General features: G+C 34.3%; 1 protein-coding gene across 1 annotated transcript in view; it reads right to left on the reverse strand.

Annotated features, from left to right (window-relative positions):
* Positions 1-4,337: 4,337 nt before the first annotated feature.
* Positions 4,338-22,860, reverse strand: part of LOC127974624 (plexin-C1) — a 117,916-nt gene continuing 99,393 nt past the window's right edge. The window contains exons 5-15 of the mRNA XM_052578031.1: positions 10,925-11,036; positions 10,661-10,829; positions 9,584-9,695; positions 9,365-9,458; positions 9,140-9,178; positions 7,728-7,861; positions 7,466-7,645; positions 5,717-5,825; positions 5,238-5,408; positions 4,918-5,079; positions 4,338-4,723 (exon numbers count right to left, since the gene is read on the reverse strand). Coding sequence (XP_052433991.1) covers positions 4,553-4,723; positions 4,918-5,079; positions 5,238-5,408; positions 5,717-5,825; positions 7,466-7,645; positions 7,728-7,861; positions 9,140-9,178; positions 9,365-9,458; positions 9,584-9,695; positions 10,661-10,829; positions 10,925-11,036 — 1,453 coding nt within the window. The 3' untranslated portion in view covers positions 4,338-4,552. The remainder of the gene's footprint in view (positions 4,724-4,917; positions 5,080-5,237; positions 5,409-5,716; positions 5,826-7,465; positions 7,646-7,727; positions 7,862-9,139; positions 9,179-9,364; positions 9,459-9,583; positions 9,696-10,660; positions 10,830-10,924; positions 11,037-22,860) is intronic.

The raw sequence follows: 22,860 nt of genomic DNA on the forward strand, positions 1-22,860 counted from the left end.
AAACATTTTGAGGAATGTGATTTTCGCTCTTTTCCATGCAGTTACAGTGAATGGGTTCTGCAGCTTTCCTTCATCAGAAAGGCCACAAAAGCATCATCAAAGTATCATGAAAGTAGTTGACACACTAATCTTGAGTCATTATTCACTGAAAATATTCATGGAAGAACTGGCAATTTGTGAACAAATCATTCCTTTGACTCAAATATTTGTAATGAATCGGTAGATTTGACTCACAAAACTGATATTAATTTGTTCACAAATTTAAAGAACTATTTACTGATTAACTTATCATGCTTTTGCATCTCTTTCAAAGTTGGAAAGCTCCGGTCCCTGTTTACTGCAATGGAATGAAAAAGAGTGATGAGCACATTATTCAAAATTTCACCTTTTTTGCTCCATTGTAAGAAGGATGCAAAAGCACTATACATGTTGTGAAGAGTATGTCAATGTGATAGCTTTGGGTCATTATTTCATGAAAATATTAATGAAAGAAGCATGAGTAAGTCAAATCTTTTTAATGAATCAGCTTTGATTCACAAAACCGGTGTGAACGATTCATTTCCATATTTTAAGAACTCCTATAAAATTTGTCTGTTTCTCAATCAATGACTTCAGCAGACTTAGAATACATCTCAAATTATGTGAAAAAGAAATACTAGCACATTATTAAAAATTTCTCCTTTTGCGCTCCATTCAAATATATATTTTTTTAATTCAAACAGATTTGGAACAACACAAGGATGAGTAAATGTTGACCACATTTTCATTTTTAGGTGGACTGTTTCTTTAAATCTGCGGGTTAGTCAATTTCCATCACACTAATAGGTTTGGTTTGTCATGCGGCTAGATTTGACTTTTCTCTCTTTTTCTAATTTTTCTCTGAACACCATTGTGCTGAATAGGAAGTCGATGGAGTGTAATGAATAATAATAATAATAAAATCTATTTTCCCTCCTGAAACACTTTTTCTTGCGACCAGCAACAAAAGATGAATCGAGAAGTGCATCTGTTCCAAGAAATGCATCTGCCTTCCTAGTAGCAGTGCGCGCACACACACACACACACACACACACACACACACACACACACACACAACCTTGATGTGCACAGGGCAGGAGAGTGTCTCCTTTCATGGTCTTAGGAGATGAGAGATGAGAGGAATTTCTTCGGGATTACCTACAGTACAGCAGTCTTCCCAGAATTCCACACACCAGGAAATGGAATTCTAGGAAGTGGTGATTAGAATGAAGTGGCAGAACTCCAGAAAATTAGAATCAAACATCAGCAACCCCCCCCCCCCCCCCATTCTGATATATACCCTCTTTCTCTCTCTCTTCCCTTCTTCTCTCTGTCAAAATCCTTGCTAACTCGAGGACAGTACTATGTAACTATCAAGGTATTGTATTATCATCAATATCATCCTGATGACATTGTCCTAAGACTTCCAGCATGCATTGCATGATAGTTGAACACAGATAACGCTTGAATGATAATGTCTGCACATTGCAATCATCAAGAGATTTCTCAGAAATGCCCCGGATCATCATGCCCTAAATCACAATACATGGCATAAATTAGATTAAAATGACTCCAGTGTAAAAATATTTATTAGCTCTTAATGATTGTGCCTATGAGAGCCTAAACTGGTTCAAACATTCAAATAAGCAAACAACTGTTCTTCTTTATGTATGCAATCTTAAATATGTTGTAGGTATTTAAATTTTATTGAAAGAGACTATAATACTTATCAAATTGATAATGCATGTAAAGCATCAATTTTATTTATTTTCTTTTATAATGTACAGTATGGAAAAAGACTAAAATGATCAAATTGCTAATTAATGTGATTTTTTTTTTCTTTCTCATTCATGGATCATTCATTTTCTTTCATAACAAATTGTTATTTCACAAATTGTTTCTTTCTGTCTGTGTTTCTTTCTCTATTTCAGTCTTTCGCTTCAGCTCACCTCGTCACATGAGATTTATTGAGTCTAAATTAGTGTTGGGGAAGCCGGTTTGTTTGCCTTGCAGTTTGGTCTCTCTCTGATTACGCTCTTCACATGATTTTGGCTCTTGTATTTAGTCAAGCAGAAGGAACTGACTCTAAACACTGAACTGAGCCTAACAAAAGCACTACAGTTTGGTTCAGTCTAATGTATTACTTAAGAAAATAATTTGTATATAGCTAATGTAGCATTTAATTAAAAAAAAAAAGTTTGCTCACTGATTGTTTAAGGGAGTTGAACAGAACATCTTTGCACAGAGCTGTCACCCGTCATGTCACCTGCCAGGAAGTGAATCGGACACCTGTGAGAACTGTTTAGGCTGTTGGTTTTAAGTCACTTTCTTGGTGAACAAGCTCAAAACACACACAGTCCTTCCAACAAAAACAGAACACCTTGTCCTCTTTCGTCATAGGCGCTGTTTATTTAGGCTTGTAAAACACATGTACGCTCATTCCATAATTATTTTTCAGTTGCCTAGATATTTCCATATTTCTATACATTCCTGTACATGAGTCTTTTGGGTTCTCCTCAGGGACGTGGTGAGAGTCTGTGGTGCTCTGTCTGTGAGTCGGATCTGTGAGGGAGGTTCAGATGAGGATTCTGGGAAATCTCCATACCCCTGAATGTGCAGATAACAAGTATTAACTGGAGCTTATTGGAAGCAGATGCCCTTTTCCAAAAAGCCTCAGCAGGGTTAATTTCTGAGAGTTCAGGACTGCTTCGTTCTCTGCTGTGAACGACGGGAGCGTTTATGTGTGTGTGAGCGCAGTTAAGTTTCTGTGAATGAGGCTTGAGTTCCCTGGAAGGCTTGTCGTCAACTGATGCATTTTACTTTTAAATGTGAATCCTGAATCAGATTTTTTTTTTTTTTTTTTTTTTTTATGTTTTCGAGAGAAGTCTGTTTTGTTTTATTTTTGAAAGTATTTCAAAAAGTAATTATTCTTGTAATGACAAAGCACCATTACTTCAGTCTTCAGTGTCACATGATCCTTCAGAAATCATTTTAATATGCTGTTTTTGAGCTCAAGAAATATATTATTATTATACATTTTCAGAACAGGCGTGCTGCTTAATTTTTTTCTTTTTCTTTTAGAACTGTGATTCACCAACATTTAAAAATTTGGGGTAAGTAAGATTTAAAAAGAAAGAAAGAAAGAAAGAAATTAATACTTTTGATCAGAAAGGACATAACAGATTTATCGAATATGAATGGAAATAAATGCTGTTGATAGAACCTTCAATACAGCACCAAATCAGCGTATTAGAAAGATTTCTGAAGAATTGTGTGACACTGAAGAGTGAAGTAATGGCTTTGCCATCATATGAATAAACTGTGTTTTAAAACAAATTTTAATAAAAAAAAACAGTAATTATAAGTTGTAATAAGATTTTAGAATATTAAGGTTTGTACTGCATTTTTAATCAAATAAATGCAGCCTTGTTGAGCATAAGATACTTCTTTTACAAAAGAAAGAGTGAATTACTTTAAGTGATCTATGTATAAATACACATAGCCTTACTGAGAAGAAGTGGCTTCTATCTCCTGGCAAATGCTTCATGTTTCCTGGAACATTAGAAGAAGTGGATGATGTGCTATTGATCCGTCCACAAGAGAAGAACTCAGGAATGCAGCTCTTCTTGTTGTTATAGTGATTGCAGTCTATCATACCTTTATTTTGATCACTGTCTGATGGATTGTGTCTCAAAGCATGAGAAGTAATTGAAAGAGTGTTTCTCTGTGTTTTTGTGGGCTCTAGCATCCAACTAGAATAATTATGGTAAATTGAGTTCTTTGAAGCAGTTCTTCTTTTCAAAGGTAATGTCAAGTGACAGAATAATAGAGAAACTATCATCAAATCAATTATGTGCCATAGTTAGATTCAGGGCAGGCATTGCGATAAATAGTTTTTCTTTGTTTTGCCCCTGAGTTTGTTTTCTTTTATCAAGCTTTTAGGAGGAATATTTCTATTTTGTGAAATTTTGAAATCTGTGTGGGCACTGATGAAGTAGCACAAAAGAGCTTTTAGGGCACTTTCTCTGTTGAACTGGGGTAATTTTTACACACAATATTTATTATATTTAGAATTATATTTATATTGCTTATATTAATTGTTTTGCTAATAAAATTTATTACCAGTTCATGCCAATAATGTATGATTAAAATTATATGCCTAAAAGGATTAAATACCTGAGTAAAATCATATAACTAGAGTAGTAATCTGAATAGGCCTTTGGATTGATCATATATATATATATTTTTTAATTATACTTTGTTTTACAGGATACTGATAACATAAAATTATCAGATTACTAAGAGAACAATGAAAAAGGTAGAGTCAAAGTCTTTTAATATAAAATAGTTTTTACAGTATGTCATAATATGTAAGTATAAAGCGCCACCTGCTGTCTGGAGAACAGCTCTACAGAAAGGATATTACAAGATTTCTAAACAGTCAGAAAGAAGGTTGAGAGATACTGACTTATATTTGTGAACAGAACTTTACGGCACAATTTTACTTGTGTATGTTTGTATATATCAGTGGCTTTTACAGTGGCCATTGAACAGGAAAAACAGATCGGATGTTACGCCGAAATAATAATAACAAAATGCAAAAGATAAGAAAAATTAATAAGAATATGAAATAAAATAATATCAAGACAAATCGGTAATTCCATGTTGTTTTTCTTAGGGTGATAGAAAAATTCCCAATGTTGATCTGAAATGACAATGAAAGAAATGTCTTGCTCATTAAACATCTCAGGATGACCAGAATTACGATTAAGATTTTGATATTTTGGATTTTGCGTGTTAAGATTAAATTTAACAGTAGAATTAATGACAGTTATCAAATCAATCTATGAGATTGTCCTTCCCATAATCTATGCAAGAAAATACCAAAAACATACTCACAGTGAGTGAGTCCACTTCTGGGACGTGTCCTGATTCTCTTTTAATCTCACAGATAATGGCATTGGACTCAATCCTCTCCAAAACACATGGATACTGCTGATCTCCCTGTAGACCCGTCACAGTCACCTCATTCATACTCAAATTCAACATAACTGCCCTTTTCTGAGAAACAGAAAGTGTGGGATGATTTGGGGGCTGTGTGTTTCACATGCTGATGTTCAGAAAGATAATAATATTTACTGAGAAGTTTTTAATACCCACGTATGCCACAACATGCAGACTGTGCACTGATGCTAAACTCACTGTATCACTAAACTCACCTGAATGTTCACCTGTAGATCATTGGCCACCTGTACAGTGGTGAATCCAGTGAATTCAGGATCAGGTTTATAAGAGAAATAATCCACACAATTCACAGTGGAGTTCCCAACATTCAACAACAAGCTAAACTGACCACTGCCATCATAAGGAACAGAGACGAACCACACATCCTGAGAAAGAGAGACAATGAAAATATCAATCTAATACATGTGGCATGCACAGAGTGAAACTACGTGTAAACTGTGTAAATAGAATAATCAAATAAATAATATTTAGTTTGAATTTATAAGTATCCACAGTCGATGTAGTACATTTAATAATTATACTAGTAATGACAATCTGCCAAACTAGAGCTCATGTGAATCTGTTCTGTTTGATTGTTGATATGTCAGATACAATCTGTAAACTGCTAGACTGGATCCTCTTTAGGGTATAGATAATTTTAGCTTAATGCTGCAGTAATAAGCACACATCTTACCCATGAGCTTGTGTTGTATTGTGTTTTCATCACTTTATTAGAGGGAAGTACAGTAACTGACTCCACTAATTCCAGATTGCTCCCCTGAAGATGAATCTTCCTTCCACCACTGAAGAGATATTCAAGACAATTTGACCAAAAAGCACACTTCAGAATCAGGGAGGGGCCAAATCAGTAATATATGGAATAATATAATAGTCCTATATTATTAAATAAATTACATTACATTACATTAAGTCATTTAGCAGATGCTTTTATCCAAAGCGACTTACAAATGAGGACAATGGAAGCAATCAAAAATAACAAAAGAGCAATGATATTTAAGTGCTATAACAAGTCTCAGTTAGCTTAAATGCAGTACACGTAGCAAGGGCTTTTAAATAATATAATAAATAAAAAGAAAACAGACTAGCAAGCTAATGTCAGAGGTTTTTTTTATAATTGTATAATAAATGAAAAGAAAAGGAGGGTCAAAATAGTTAGAGGGTCAAAAAAAAAAAAATCACACATCAGCATAGGTTATAGGGTCAAATAAAGATGTAAGAGATTTAAAAGTGTGTGAAAGTGACTTTGTGCTTCTTTGGGATGGCACTATAAAGTGATGTTCACTTGCAGAACGCAAGATTCTAGAGGGCACATAAGTCTGAAGTTATAAATTTAGGTAAAGGGGTGCAGAGCCAGTGGTGGTTTAACATTAATGCCTTGAATTTTATGCGAGCAGCTATTGGAAGCCAGTGCAAATTGATAAACAGAGGTGTGATGTGAATTATTTTCAGCTCAGTAAAAAATAATCTTGTTGCTGCTTTCGGAATTAAATGTAAAGGTTTGATAGAATTGGCCGGAAGACCTGCCAAGAGAGCATTGCAATAGTCCAGTCTGGACAGAACAAGAGCTTGAACAAGGAGTTTTGGAGCATGTTCCGAAAGAAAGGGCCTGATCTTCTTGATGTTGAATAAAGCAAATCTGCAGGATCGGACAGTTTTAACAGTGTGGTCTGAGAAAGTTAGCTGATCATCAATCATAACTCCAAGGTTTCTGGCTGTTTTTGAAGGAGTTAAGGTTGATTTTCCTAACTGGATGGTGGAATTGTGATGAAACAATGGGTTTGCTGGAATCGCAAGCAGTTCTGTCCAGGTGCGGATTAATGGGTGGGCCTGTATAATTTTAATAATAACGAATTAATGAATAATTTAGGGTATAATTAAATTAAATGCATTTATGGTGAGATTATTATATTTTCATGTCAATCTGTGTTCATTTTGACCACGAACCATGCACTGTCAGCCTGTCACTTTAATTCAGCGCGTGCAGCACATAAATAGACTCGGTGCGGAAACGATCTTTGCACTGCACCGCACATGGAACAGATCGCCGGACCGCATCCGCGCACAGTGTGAAAGCTCTATAATACGGAGCCCAGGAATCAGGTGTATAAGATTAAAAAACCCGAGACCCCTCTGTATATTCACCAGGCCCTACTATTAATGACGTTCTGTATCCGCCACTGGTTCTGTCTTGGCAAGGCTGAGCTGAAGGTGATGGTCCTTCATCATTATTACATATAATAATAAATAAGAAAATATATAATCAGCAATACATTAAATAATATAGAAAAAAGGGTACTTAATCATACTACAAATGTCATAATAATAATAATATTAATTATATATATATATATATATATATATATATATATATATATATATATATATATATGAATTAAAAAAGAATCATGAACAGTGGTCTGACCTGCTCCAGCTGACTGTGGGCTGTATTCCAGTGCAGCTGGGCTGAGAACTGTAAGTGATGATGCTGTTACCATGACAACGGTCGTCAGGAGTAACAACACACACTTTCACTGTTCCTTTAGTTGCACTGGGAGGAATGTGGAACCTTAACGTGTCACTGGAGCGATCAAACACTGGAGATCTGAAGGAAGAGATATACAGTATGATTTATCTGAATCTACACACATTCATATATACACCACTAAACAAACACAGAGTCTCACTCTTTAGGAATGCACTCCAGATCCCCTTGAATACGGATTTTAGTAACAGATTCCAGGTTCCTTCCTCTTAGTAAAACATTGTTTCTGCCATGGAAAGAAACTTTGTTCGGCTCCAGAGACAGAATCTCCGGCTTCTACAAAACACCAAAGGGAGAATATGTGAGATACAGAAAAAGGTTTTTAAAAGGCCATTTAAAGCTCCAGTATGTGACTTTTGTAATTGACCACAAGAGGGAGCATTTCCAACAATAACAAAGGCGAAGCTTGATGACGCTATGAAGCAGGTGATGATGGGAGATGTCGTTTTTAATGCGTTTTCACCATAGCAATGTATCTAAATTGGATAAACGAATCATGATCACGGATCAGGTAATTTATTCGTTTTTGTATTACCTGTATATCTGATCGTATTATTTTATGTCATCATAATTAATTAACTGCAAGGAACGTGAAATGTTATACTATATTATCCCATTACAACTTACAGCTATTTGTTAAATGATTTGTTGGGTTAATGTTGTGCAGTGTTACGTGTTTTTGGCTAATGCCGTGTTGTTTCTCAAACCAATCATTCTAAAAGTAAATTTGAACGAACATTTGCAAGTAATGACTAAATATATTTTTAACAACACATATCCGATTTAATTTAATTGTACTGCCATAATCTCGGTCACCACACGTGATAAAAATCCTTACCTTAGTACAAAGAGCAATAAAACAGTCCATTTGCCACGTTATGTTATTTTCTCACAGGTAACGTTATTGATAAAAAAATGCTACAGTGACAGAATGTACAGGCATGTGGTGTAATTCATATCTATTAAAATCATCTTTACTGTAACTATTACGTTACTTGTACAATAACAAAATAAATAATTGATTTGCTTACCTGTCTATCAATACACTCGCGAGAGCAGAGTCTCTGTCAAGTCCAATATTTTCGCGCAGCTCTCTCCATCTCGTAAACGCCTGGCCGATATTTATCCTGGTTTTATTCCTCCGTTTGTCACACAGTGTCTGCGTGTATCCGAATATGGACGCTTACGTTTAACTGGCCAAAGAGTAATCGTGATCCATAACAACGACAACCAAACCATACGCGCGGCTATAACATAACCACCACTTCCGCATTTGACCATGTGATATTCTGGTGTGGTGGAACATCACATGGTCTACACCGGAAAAAAGTATAGAGCGGACATTGCGTCGGCTAGTTATTTAAAATCAGAATTTCTCTGAAATAAAAAATCTTTGGAGACTTTAAAGATATTGTAAGTACACAACTGGAGGAGATATATCACACTGTGCAAGTTATTTTCGGAAATTTTATTACAAAATTCCTACATATTGGAGCTTTAACATGATCTTTGGCCCTTATTAAAAAAATCCTCAGTACACAGTATGACACTTACTTTATATTCCATCTCATAAAATAAACCATTACAGACATCCTAAAGAGAGGAGAAAGACAGAGATCTGTGAGTGGATTGTTTACTTCCTAGGTTTTCTTCAGCTAGGACATCATATTTCAGATATATCAACAGTAAATTAATCATCTCGACTCTTTATGAAGGTTATGCCATTTCCCAATAAACATGTACTGAATAAGTGGAATATAGGTTACACAATGTCCCCACCTGTGTTTGTAACTGCTGTCCAGGGACAAGTGTCCAATCACAACGCTTGGAGGAAGAGGACCAGTGACACCCAGATGAGACACACTGCACGCACCTGCATTTAATTCATGTTAAATTTGTGACTTCAACACACACCTGAAATGTGTTCAACCACTTCATGGCACTTTTTCTTTTATAAATAATTTCTTTTAAAACTCTTTTAGGCTCTGCATTTCTTACTGTGTATAAGAAGCACTCTGTGAATTATCTTTGATATTCAGGCAGTTTTTCAGCATCAACATCTCTGTCATCTTCTGATCCTCAACAGCCACTTCAGCCGAAATGGGTAAACCTGAATAGATTATCAAAAAGTAACCAGAATAAAAAATTTATTACATGGCTTTCTTTATACAATTAGTCATTACTATAAAAAAAAAAAAAAAAAAAACATTTCAGGACATCGCTCATCTCTCAGACATTTTTTTAGAAGATACTTCTAAAAGTTTTTGAAGTTCAAACTTTATCATAAAATGTATTGGTTTCAAATGTGTCATGATGTTGAGCACCATGGTCATGGTTGCTGAAGGAGAAAGGAAATAACAGTTGTGTAGACGTGCTCTGTGGTCACAGAACTTTTAAATAATTTCCTCCCACACACACAATTTGGGCTTGTTAGTGATTTGCTCACATAGAAGAAAACGAATGACTGCTTTATTGTTTGATGATGTTTCTCTGTCTATTAAACTGCTCTGTCTGCTTTAATGAGTGCTGTGGTGTCAGAGTTGTGTAAGATTGAGCTCTTCTTCATTTGACCCTTGAATAATGTGCTGGAAATGTAGGACGACATTTTAAATACACTAGAAACAGGATGAAGAAATCAAAATGATAAATGTTTTTGGCACAACATAATAGAAAACTGGAACAAAATCCCTTTAAGAGAGTGCACTATTCAGAATACATGATGTACAGCCGTTTTTAACACACTGCAGTAAAATTATACTCAAGTACCTGTGCTATAGTATTTACACTTCAAAATAAGTGTACTTTAAAGCACAGAAAAACATTATTCAAATAATTATAAAAAGCACTTTAAAGTGAAACGTAATGTGACATGAAACACTTTTAAAAGTTTATTTAAAGCAACAAATTTTTTACCTTGAAATATCAGTCTCAAAATCATTCTTTTGGTACACTGACTTCTACTAAGGCAAATGGCTTTTGTTTCTTACTACCTAGTTTCTTACAGTTTTACACATTTAAGTGTGTTAAGTCATGAAAGTGCATATTACATTGACTGAGAACTGACAGAGAACCAACCTCTGGTATATTGTAGCTGGTCAGACAAAACAGAAAAACTACAGGAGCAGTTTGGGAAAACTGCAGGTGGATCAGACCCGTCACACAGGTTCATGGTTCCTGTGTTGAAGGTACATGAGAAGGCAGGATTTCCTGTGCTCTCCAGACTCAATGAAAGATATAGAGTAATCTGTGTAGAAGAGAGCAATGATTGCTCAGTAGAATTTGCTAATATATTTTCAATGCAATGAAAAATGGTTTTATTTGAAGCTAATATAATAATACCTTGTTGGAAGATTTCTCTGCCCAAACCTGAAAAGAAACTAGCTGTTTCTGAAGGGAGTCTTTTGGGGTGGACACCCATGAAGATTTCAAACATTCCTCTTGGGTGGAGCATCTAGACAAACAGAAATATATAATATTGAGCTGTTATGCCAGGTTGGATTTTTTTACCAATCGAGCATATTAAAATCTTCTTCTTTTTTTTATTTATACATGCAACAGATATCAATCTGACCTGTGTGTGTTCACACACCAGCCACAGAGAGGATCCAGAGCAGCCCTGCAGTCTTTCAGAGTGATGTATTTAGCACATGAAACCACAGACACTCTTCTTAACTACATCAAAAAACATGAGCAGAAAGGAATAATAAAAAAAAAACACTACTGGACTCACTTTTCAATATAAGAAAATAATAAATAATCTTTTCTCTAAACTTTACATGCAAAACCACAAAATGCACACAACAAGCAAAACATAACTCCAACTGTAATAGTCTGGTAAAAAAGGCTCATCAAAGGCTGTATTTTTCTGATGAGGCTTAAAAAGGCTGGCTTGGGAACTACAGTTCTCACATCTTTTTATAGGTGTGTGGTGGAGAGCATCCTAAGATATTGTATAACAGTCTGGTATGGAAACTGCTCTGTAACAGAGAGGAAGGCAATACAGCGTGTGGTTAAGACGGCAGAGAAAGTCATCGGTTGTAGTCTCCCTGCAATTGGAGATATATATATATCAACAGATGCAAGACTTGGGCTTCAAGTATCATGAAAGACTTTTCTAACCCTGCCAATAGACTATTTGACACTCTTCCTTCAGGCAGGAGGCTGCGCGGCATCAGAGCTAGGACATCAAGGTTAAAAAACAGCTTCTTTCCAGAAGCCGTGAGACTTTTTAACATTGACAACTACAGAATTGATAAACTGAACTTGCTGTCCTAAATTAGATTGCACTAACTTTATTACTATACTGCTAATTTTTAAGGGTTTTTAGTGTGTGGAGAGACTGTACCCATATATTAATATGGGCTTGTATTATTTGTTATTTTATCACAATGTAACATACACACAGACAAACATCAAACCATTAGCCATATACACAACAAGCTACAGACAGATATGATAATGTAAATCACTACTATCTTGTATCTTTTGCTTGTTCAGCATGCAGTGAAGCACAGGAGTATGTCAATTTAATTTTGTCTCTACTTTATAAATCATTACATTCTCTCAGAAAAGAAGGTACAAAAGCTGTCACTTTTCAGTAAGTGCATCTTTGCACTTAAAATGTCCATATTTTTAACTTAAAGTTACATATTAGTAGATAAAAGGTATTAAATGTATACCTTTTGAAAAGGTGCCACTGTGACAGCTTTTGTTCCTTTTTTTCTGAGAGTGTAGAAATAAAGGTGACTTGACTTGTGTGAATATTCAATATAAATTTACAAAGAGCTGTAAACAGAAATGCTAGGGTGAAAAATTGAGTGAAAACTTTGAGGACTCGATCTGAAGATTCAGTATATGGATGAATAGTTTCACTGAGTGTGCCTCAAGTACAACTTTTAGTGAGTTAGCAATTTCATTTTCAAATTCAATGTTGACACTTTTTATTAACTGTACAGTTTTAATCCTCACCTGTTTCTTCAGAGCTATGTAGATATGATTGAAATCTACTGGATCAAAGTGCATTCTGGGAAACACTTTTCGTTCATCATCAGATTTGAACAGCACTGTTGGACAGCCTGCTGTGAATTTCTCATCCAATACTAGCTAGACAAACAAACAGCATCATTATCTGAAGTTCCGCCAAATCATTATGACTGTGGTGCTTTATTAATGACATTTTATACATTTTGATATTCATTTGTGGTATATAAAGTTTATATTATTAACAGATTCCACAAAAATGAAGAAGAAAAAAAAAAGTCAGCGAGTCAGTGTTTTTTTACAATTTATTTATGCCATTTGAGACGCTTACTGTGTTTCACAATACTTCTTGATGCATATTTCTTAGAATTGTAATAAGGTTTATAATATTAAGAGTTAACAGCAAAAAAAAAAAAAAAAAAAAATCTAACAATACTGACAAAGATGCAAAAAAAGTAATGCTTGAAAATTTCTATATTCGTATTTAAATGAATGGGTAACACTTTACAATAAGGTTCATTCGTTAAATAGTTAACTGTATTAGTTAACATGAACTAAGCATGAACAATACTTCTACAGTATTTATTCATCTTATTTGATCTTAATTTACTACTACATTATTAAAATCAGAAGTTGTATTTGTTAACATTAGTTAATGCGCTGTGAACTAACATGAACAATGAATAACTCTTTCCATTAACTAGCATTAACAAAGATTATAACTACTGTAACAAATATATTGTTCATTTTTAGTTCATGTTAGTTAATGCATTATGATGTTAACAAATGACAATGTATTGTAAAGTGTTACCACTTAATTTATTTATATTTTCCACGTAAATGTCCAATTCAATGATGCATATTTCTTTATAATTATTTATACTATAATAAACTTTTTTGTTTTCTGACATCACATGACATTCTCTTAAAAAGAAACCACGTGTTGTGTTTGCAGTAGTTATATAATTTTAATGTTATTATGAAAATTGATAAGGGCCCACAAACCCAACATACAATGCAACCTACTTAGTGTTTTCCAAATACTGAGGATAGCATCTAAGAAACTATTGAAAAATAAATTATAAAGGAGACCTTTATGAGTTGACCATCACTGGTTCCTATGAACAGCACAATCCAGGATCCACTTCTAACTGCTGCCACTGCTGACATTGAGCTGTACTTGAACAGCACAGAGAGCGGCTGAAGTTCAGTATCACTCTGAAACACAAACAACAAAATTAATTTATATGACTTTAGTGAACAGTACAATTACCTTTATCATGCATCACTCTATTACAATTGTTATTCAAGTTTCAGTAAGGTGAAATGCTGTTCTCATTTAAAAACGTGTATGAACGCAGTTTCCAACCTCAGAACCACATGTATTTTCACCAATAGCGCAGAAGCCCTTCACTCGTCCTTTAACATGACTGATGTCGTACAGAGCCAGCGCGCTGTTCTCCGGATCCTGCTGATTCTGTGCACTGAACACACCTGCCCAAATAACTCTGTTCACTGAGGGAATAACGGTGCTGGCGACGAGCACTGGACGAGCTTTATCACTGCAGCATCGTATCCTTGAAGCCTGTAGAGATCTGATGATTTCTGTCTTTTTTCCTTTAGAGCTGTTCATCCACAGGACGAGCACTTTCCTCTCGGAGTCAGTCTTTGTGTTGAGAAATAAGTACGATTCTGAGGGTGAAACTCTCTGGAATCCATCAACAAACTCCACATCTCTCACAGTGCTCTGAATCATGGCATCTGATCCTTCTGCCATTTTTGAGAAAATCCCACCAAATTGAGAGTCTAAAGTGTTCCACAAGATAGCAACAGAATACCTGAAATCTTGAGGTTTTGCATCGTCATCTTTTTTCCCAACCAAAAGGTACCTACTGCTACTTGTACCGGCTATGAAGGCAACAGATTTCTCATCCTGTCGAGGTCCTATCAGTGTATTACTTTCATAGTAAATACTGTTTGTAATATCATTTATATCAAGAACCTCACAATATCCTTCTTTAAATGTCCCACATGTTATCAAGGTGCTGTTGGCATCAAAAGGCACCAGAATGTTAACTCTGTTGTGTTCAGAGGCTTTAGTGATATCTTTGCTCTTCTCCTCATAAAGATCGTGTCTCATCTGATATAGTCGATGATCAGTAAGAACAAATAACTTACTGTTACCAACTACAAAGTCCTTGATATCTCCATCGAAGTCATGCACATCACCGCAAATGCAATATTTCAAAATTACAAGAATTCCAAGAAATCTTCTCATCTTATCTGATGAGCAGCTGAGGTTTAGAGTTCTTGTCACAGAGATCAACAGCTCTCGGATGCGTGCCCTCGTAAAGTGGATGGAAGTGAAAGCAACATGGCTAAAATGAGGGCGGAGGTATAAAAACCACAGACAAAAATGTGTTGAGTGCTGTGTTTACTCAAAGCATTCTAAGAGTGCATGTAAAAAAGAAAAAGTAAAAGAAAAGAAATAAGTTTAATTGTATTTTGCATTTACCAACATCAGCAATTCTAGACATAAATTAACCAATGGAAATATAGGTTTGTAAAGCAACCATTAAACACAATATTCTTTATTTTATCACTATTTTCCCAGTGCCCTAAATATGTAAGCTAATGCCATAATATGTATGTTTTACTTGAAAATGTTCAGTAGATGTCTGTCTTTTGGTTATGATCTGTGGTGAAGAGTGGAGCTTGTGCTCTGGTTGTGGTTGTCTTTTGCGGTTGCCTTGATTTTGCAAAATAAAACGTATTCCTGGATCAACATCTTTTGCTGGATCAACATTACATACCCATATTTTATTCCTAAAAACAAAAGGAAATAATAGATAAATAACAAGGAAGCATCTAACCTTGATTATAAAATTAAAACTGACATTTCTAGAAAACGTATGCCTATCCCTCGATGGAATTTTGATGATGTTGATCCAGGAGCATGTTGTACTTGGTGAAATCACGTTTGCCATCTATAAGTGTCCTTTGGAGCAGAGGCCAATTGCTGTACATGAACAGTGTGCACTTTAGAGGAAGTTGCAGTGTCCAAATCAATTCATTTTAAAACAGAGTAAGTTAAACGTTAAAATGTGTATCTAACAGAACAAATGTCATGATACAAATGCATATACTGTAACTTGTCAGTGAACAAATCAGTTGAAATAAAATGTTGACTAATGAAGAGGCAATAATTATAGTCAAGCTTTGGGATGTTGATTGACTCCATCTACATTTTGATTATCATTCTGAATCCAATTCATAGTCTTCGTTCAGCTTTTTGTTTAAAATGTTATTTATTTAATTTTTTTTAATGAAACTTACATTAAAGTGTTTAGAAAAGTACACATGAAGCTAGAATTAAATGTTTTTTGTTTACAAGCAGATGATTCTTTGGATGTTTTTTATGTTCAGATATTCATATAACAAAATACAAATTCAAACATAAATAGGGACATATACTTAAAGTATGACGTAAAGTTCACTTAAAGAAAACTTATGAGTATACTTGCAGTACAAACTACAAACATAGAGGTAAACTAGTTGTGTAAAGTTTGCTACTTTTATACTTAGCAGACTTTGTAATAAAATATTTTATTTTATTATATGCATTTAATGTTCTACTGTTAGTGTTATCTGTACGCACCAAGGGTCTTAGAGTAATGCAATTTCAATTCTCTGTATGTACTGTACATGTGGAAGAATTGACAATAAAACAGACATGACGGGACTTGACTCAAAGACCGAGACAGCCCCCCGCGGATAAAAAATAACTGTTATTCTTTAAAGTTTAATACCTTTTGAACCGCTAATCCATCTGATAATCTGAATGCTTTAAAAGTGATGTAAAGCAGAGATTCTCCACGTTTCGGAGATATGCTATTTATGCTATTTGGATATCCAGAGGCGCCGTAGTGTAAGTGATTATGTCATTGCATTTTGACAACATTGATTCGTCAAAGAAACCAATGCTTTCGTTCCTCTGAGCCAAACAGAAATGATTGTTGACGCTTAGTACCACCCCCGTGCCCAGATTGTTTAAAACTGTCCCATATTAAACCAATAAGTAGTCTTTTGATCTACTACTTAACAAATTGCTTTGGAAAATGAACGAAAATAAATGAAAGTAAAGTCTGTCCTGAGTGTATGAACACAAGCAAACAGTAACACATTTGCATGAGAAAACTCTCCAAAAAAGCACAAAAACCCACGACAGAGTACTTTGACATAAAACAAATCAAAACAATTATGAAATAGTGGTACATATCTGCTAAAGCACTAAGATTTAAGTCTTGGTTCGCTATGCGATGTCCCGGTAAAATCGATTCTGATACAGATTACAGCCAGCGGATCGATCATTTATATGTATATTATATATAAGTAAATAATTATATAATTATACAGTTCATAAAGATAGTTTGCACAATTTTTTTCTGTTGCACTCTGAATATTTCTCACTCATTTTGTGTGTAGTTTGTGAATCATTTGCACTGTTTTTGCACTACTGTTGAAGACAATTTGTGCAATTGTTTTTACTACATGCTGCATAGTTTGTGTATTGTTCATACTCAGACTGAAAATATATTTCTCAGAATAAGATAAAAACTTTTTTTGTTTGGTTTTGTTATCATATAACACTCCTTCCATTTTCTTTACTTCTCTATTGTTAGTTAACGAAATAGGTCTGTTTTTCACTTAAAAGCGTTGATAACAATATTGTAATAAATAACTATAAATAACTATAACTTGCTTTGGGAATGGTATATGTAAACAAAATTTTATTTGGAAGTGTAAATCACCCGGACACAACTTTCTAAAGAAAAAATCCAAACTTTAAGAGTTTCTGTTTGAGTATGCAATAAAAAACACCCAACTGTTGCTTGCATTTTCCTTGAAATTCTGTAATTTCATTAATTTTTTGAGAGAACTAAAGGAAAATTGAGACTTTAAATTCTTAAATCCTTAAATTGTAATTTCTCCTGTATATAACTATATATGGCACTTGATGCTGAATGCTAGAATAGGTCTGAAGAACAAAGAAATGTGCAGGTGTGTCAGGCGCCCCCAAAATGTTCTAGGTCTTTAAGGTCTTTAAGAGTTAAAGTATACTTAAAAGTACTAGAAAGTTGGCCAATTTAGTCTCAAGGAGTACGCTTACAAGTATACTTCTAGAACACTGATATTTGTATTCTTGTTACGTAAAGTATACTTAAAAATATACTTGAACTTTACTTAAGTATACTTAATAAAATAAATAAATACATCAATAAACTTGAAGTATACTACTTTTTGGTAAGGGTAGTCGTTACAAGTAGCACTAGGAACCTTTTGGTTGGGAAAAAAGATGGTGGATGTCAGTTTCACCCTCAGAATCAGGATGAACAGCTCTAAACAAAAGAAGAAAGACATCATCAAATCACTACAGGCTTCAAATATACGATGCTTATTATTTGGGCAGGTGTGTTCAGTGCACAGAATCAGCATGTGATGGTCAACTCATAAAGGTCTCCTTCACTTCTCTCTCTAACACACATTACTTTATTTCACTAGTCTCAATGGAGTTTCATTTCTAAATACTTGCACACCATTTTCATTTAAACATACTTTATAGCTCTATACTGTTGCCTAAATCTACATTTGAATTACGACAGTCATATTTCATGATTTGAATTTCTTTAGTTTTTCTGGCTTTTAGTGGATAAGTAATTCACAGTACGCTGTCCAACAGTACTGTTCTAATGATGAATGAAAAGTGTTTCCCAGAATACACTTTGATCCAGTAGATTTCAAACATTATATATAGTATATACTCTACTATAGTAGAAAAATCTTAAAAATATTGAGTAATGAATAATTCCTGTAACATAAAATTTTAGTCATATAACAATTACTTACACGCTTCTAAAATTAGTAAGTAAAAAGTAATATTGCATTTCAGGAGCAATATGAAAAAAATGGTTTGCACTATAAGCCTACTTTTGTCCAAAAAGCTGATCCGAGACAGGGTCTTTTTTTAATCAGTGAAAAAAGGTGATTCTCCCATGCCCCAAATTTAGAAAGCCCTGAATTAAATACTTACTGTACAGTTACTGTTACTAATAGGGGTGGGGAGTAACGAAATCCATCTAACGGCGTAACGTATTTAAAATACAAAATATGAGTAACTGTATTTCATTATAATTACATTTTAAATAAGGGGTAATCGGATTACAGTAACATCTAAAAAGTATTTTAGATTACCAGTGATTACCTTTAATTTTGATGTAATTTATTAATTTAATATTTAAGTAAACAGTTTTGGGAATTTAACCAATACGGATTCTCCGTTGAAACAAACAAACAAACAAAAAAAAAAACAGTCCAGCAGCCTGTTCATTGTCAACTCCTAGTGAGCGACTGAGTGTGCATACATGTTCATCATCACTACACAAAAAAATCTCCTAGAAGTCACACTTTGCATTCAGTTAACAGATCCATACGAATCATGCATGAAATAAAAGTTTATAAAGTCAATAGCCTTATGTGCTTTACAGAGGAAACTTGAAGTCTTTATATATTCGAAATGCAAGTTCATGATCTGATTCGTGAACAGATGATTCTTTTGAATCAACCTTTTAAAATAATAATTTCTTTAGTTTAACGAAACCAGGGTGGAAACCAAGGGTTCACAAACTGGATAGATCTGAGGTGCAGGGCCAGTTAAATCGCTAGCCCTACGTCGGGCTCCAAAAAATACCGCCCTTGAATCTTAAATAGTGATGTAAAATCCCTAACTTGATTCACGTTATTCACTCGCTTGAAGGGGTGAAATGGATTGTAGTTGATCTTTTTGCACTTTTTTTTAAATCTTGCTGATTCAAGCGTTTTAAACCATTTGCGCACATTCGGAGCGTGCGTGCACTCATTCAAAGCATGCGCTGAGAGCAGCGTTTCATGCGCTTAAAAATAACTGATTCGTCATTCGCGTATCCTTGCTTTTGAATGAACGCACAGACAAAACATAATTTCAAAATAATTGTCTCTGCAAGTATTCTCATAAACACAGTCGTTTATGTTTTAAGTGTACGTATACAGTGGAGAAAGAAATCTGAGCATTATTATATGAGATCCGTGCATTCGGTCTTAAGGGGTTAGTTCAGCCAAACAGTGTTAATTTCGTTGACTAAATATTTTCGTCATTATTTTCGTCACGAATATATTTTTGCGGACGAAAACGAAACGAAAACTAAAATAGAAGGCACTGATGGAGACTAAAACTATGACTAAATTGATTGACATTATCGTCAACGAATAAAGGACGAGACGAAAATAGACTGTGACGAAAATCAAATCAGCAGACGGGAGAGATGCCAGGAATGAACAAAAGAACCGGCAAAACGCAACAGGCAAGACTGCATGAGAGAAGAGAACCAATCCGAGCCTGACTTATTGAGACGTGAAGCGAAGGTTTTCAGTTTTTAAATGAGCTCCCGGGAAGACGGCATTCGAAGAGGTGATGTCTAAAAGAGCGACAAAATGTCCACAGCTCACTTCACGTTTGACGACGAACAAAACAAAACAAAACAAACTGTAAAGCACGCGGAGCACTCATTCGTGGCAAGAACACCACCAATTTGAAAATACATTTACAGACGAGCCACCCGGACATTTTTCAAATGTAATTTCACAACGATGTTCTTTTGTTTATGGAGCTAAGCAAAATTGGAATAGTGCAGTGCATAGATGTTGTAGCATTAAATATTACGAACTGAAAAGTACTGTAAAATAGCCCCTTCTTCAAGTTAGATGAGAGCACAATACTAATACGTAATATCATGATAAATACATTTGATTAATACTAAAATATATGTTTAGTATATTTTATAATGTTCTACTTGTTGACAATATCACAAATATTTCTATATTAGTCATGTGAAACATGAATGTTCACATCCTATCATTATACATACAAATCTAGCAATATTGTAGTATTTAAAACATACAATATTACTAGACAAATGAATACCTCATAAAATCTTGTTACTTTTTTTTATCCACCTAGCTGCCAACTTATTAAATATTTACTTTAAATGTATGCACTTATTGTTCAGCTCAGCTGTAAGCTTTAAGGTCCTGGACCTAACGTTATTTTTATTTTATTGATGGTCAATTGGCAGCTAGTTATTGTTTACATTATCATGACAGTGTTTGTTGCTGCATAAAAGCTTTTGAATCGAAATAAAGACACAGTTGTGTTGAAATAAAGTTGAATTTGTATTTTATATATTTTGGTTAAGTTTGTTTCCTATACCAGCTGTAAAAAATTGTCTAGTAAATCTGTTATTGATTTTAGTCTTATTTTAGTCGACTAAAATACCAAGCAATTTTAGTCGACTAAAATACCAAGCAATTTTAGTCGACTAAAATAAGACTAAAATTAAAACAAATCAGATGACTAAAACTAAAAAGAATTATAGTCAAAAGACTAAGACTAAAACTAAATTAAAATTTCGTGTCAAAATTAACACTGCAGCCAAATATTAAAATTATGTCATTAATAACTTAACCTCATGTTGTTCCAAACCCGTAAGACCTCCGTTTATATTTGGAACACAGTTTTAGATTTAGTCCGAGAGTTCTCAGTCCCTCCATTGAAGCTGTGTGTACGGTATACTGTCCATGTCCAGAAAGGTAAGAAAAACATCATCAAAGTAGTCCATGTGACATCAGAGGGTCAGTAAAAAATTTTTTGAAGCATCGAAAATACATTTTGTATAAAATACTTTATTCAGCGCTGTCTTTTCTTCTGTGTCTGTTGTGAGAGAGTTCAAAACAAAGCAGTTTGTGATATCCGGTTTGCGAACGAATCATTCGATGTAACCGTATCTTTTTGAATCAGTTCACCAAATCGAACTGAAACGTTTTAAACGGTTCATGTCTCCAATACGCATTAGCCCACAAATGACTTAAACGATTACCTTTTTTAATGTGGCCGAGTTAAAACAAACCAATATTTCCGGAGTAATTCATGTACTCAAACAGTACACGACTGAACTGCTGTGAAGAGAGAACTGAAGATGAACACCGAGCCGAGCCAGATAACGAACAATAGACTGACTTGTTCACGAGTCAAGAACCGGTTGCATTGTTTTTCGGATCACCAGTACTTCTCTCGGACAGTTTGATTCAATAAACCTGTTGAAGAAAACGGTACACCAGTTCTTTTGTGCTTGACGTAATGGCGTCATTGGCGATGATTGCCCTTGATTCGAGCCTTCGGTTTACCCGCGCTCATAACATTAGCACAGAATCAGTTCAGAATCAATCACCAAAAGAATCAGTTCTTTTCAGACGCTCTGTGTGTCGGTCTGCTTCACAATGAATCACACTTTAAATACCTGGTGTTCCATTAGTGGCACCAGCTGTCAGAGAGTGACATTTGTGTGTTAGAATTAGAAAGAGCTTTATTGCCAAGTATGCTTGTGCATACAAGGAATTTGTTTTAGTGACATAAGCCTCCAGTACACAGAGACAACAACACACAGACAATTTTTTTTTAATAAATAAATAAGTGTATAAACAATTATGCTATAAACGACAATGGAATAGGATTTAGTAAGATGCAGGGATGTACTAGGATGGAGGGGTAACAAATAAATATAAGGATATTGCACATTTTTATTACATAAGCATAAGTGGGGAACATTTAACTGTTCATGGTGAAATCGGACCATTCTGTTTTTTCTTCAGTTTTGTTTTTAGTAATTCAAGTGGTTTGCTCTGATTTAAAATAGAACACAGACAATTTTTTTTTCAAGTTCGTTTTTTTATTTAACATTTAAATTTCACAAAGAAATATGCAGCATTTTGTCTTTTATCTAATAATAAAATGACACATTTTACTTTATAATTTGTCAAATCTCATTTTGTAAAAAAAAAAGAAAAAGAAAAATTATATATATATATATAAAACTGGAAACAGGAGAAATAAATGAGACCAGGCAAACTCTGCGTCCATTTTTCGTCTCGCTCAGCAGAAAGAGGGAGAGAGGATTTATTAGACATTCACATTTTTAAATCCTCCTCTGTTACAAACACTCAATGTTCACTATCAAATAAACATGACTTAAAAATGAAATACAATTTGTCTTTTTTTAATCTTTCAGCAAATCCTGAGTTTTAAGTTTTGGGTGATTAAATAAATCAAAATGACAATAACCACGGTTATCCTTTAAGTTGAATTTTTTTAACTCGAAATAAAACATAGCTTATGTTATCACTTACATATAAAACATAGTTTGTTA

Source organism: Carassius gibelio, chromosome A4 (assembly GCF_023724105.1).
Source record: "Carassius gibelio isolate Cgi1373 ecotype wild population from Czech Republic chromosome A4, carGib1.2-hapl.c, whole genome shotgun sequence".
Classification (NCBI taxonomy): Eukaryota; Metazoa; Chordata; class Actinopteri; order Cypriniformes; family Cyprinidae; genus Carassius; species Carassius gibelio.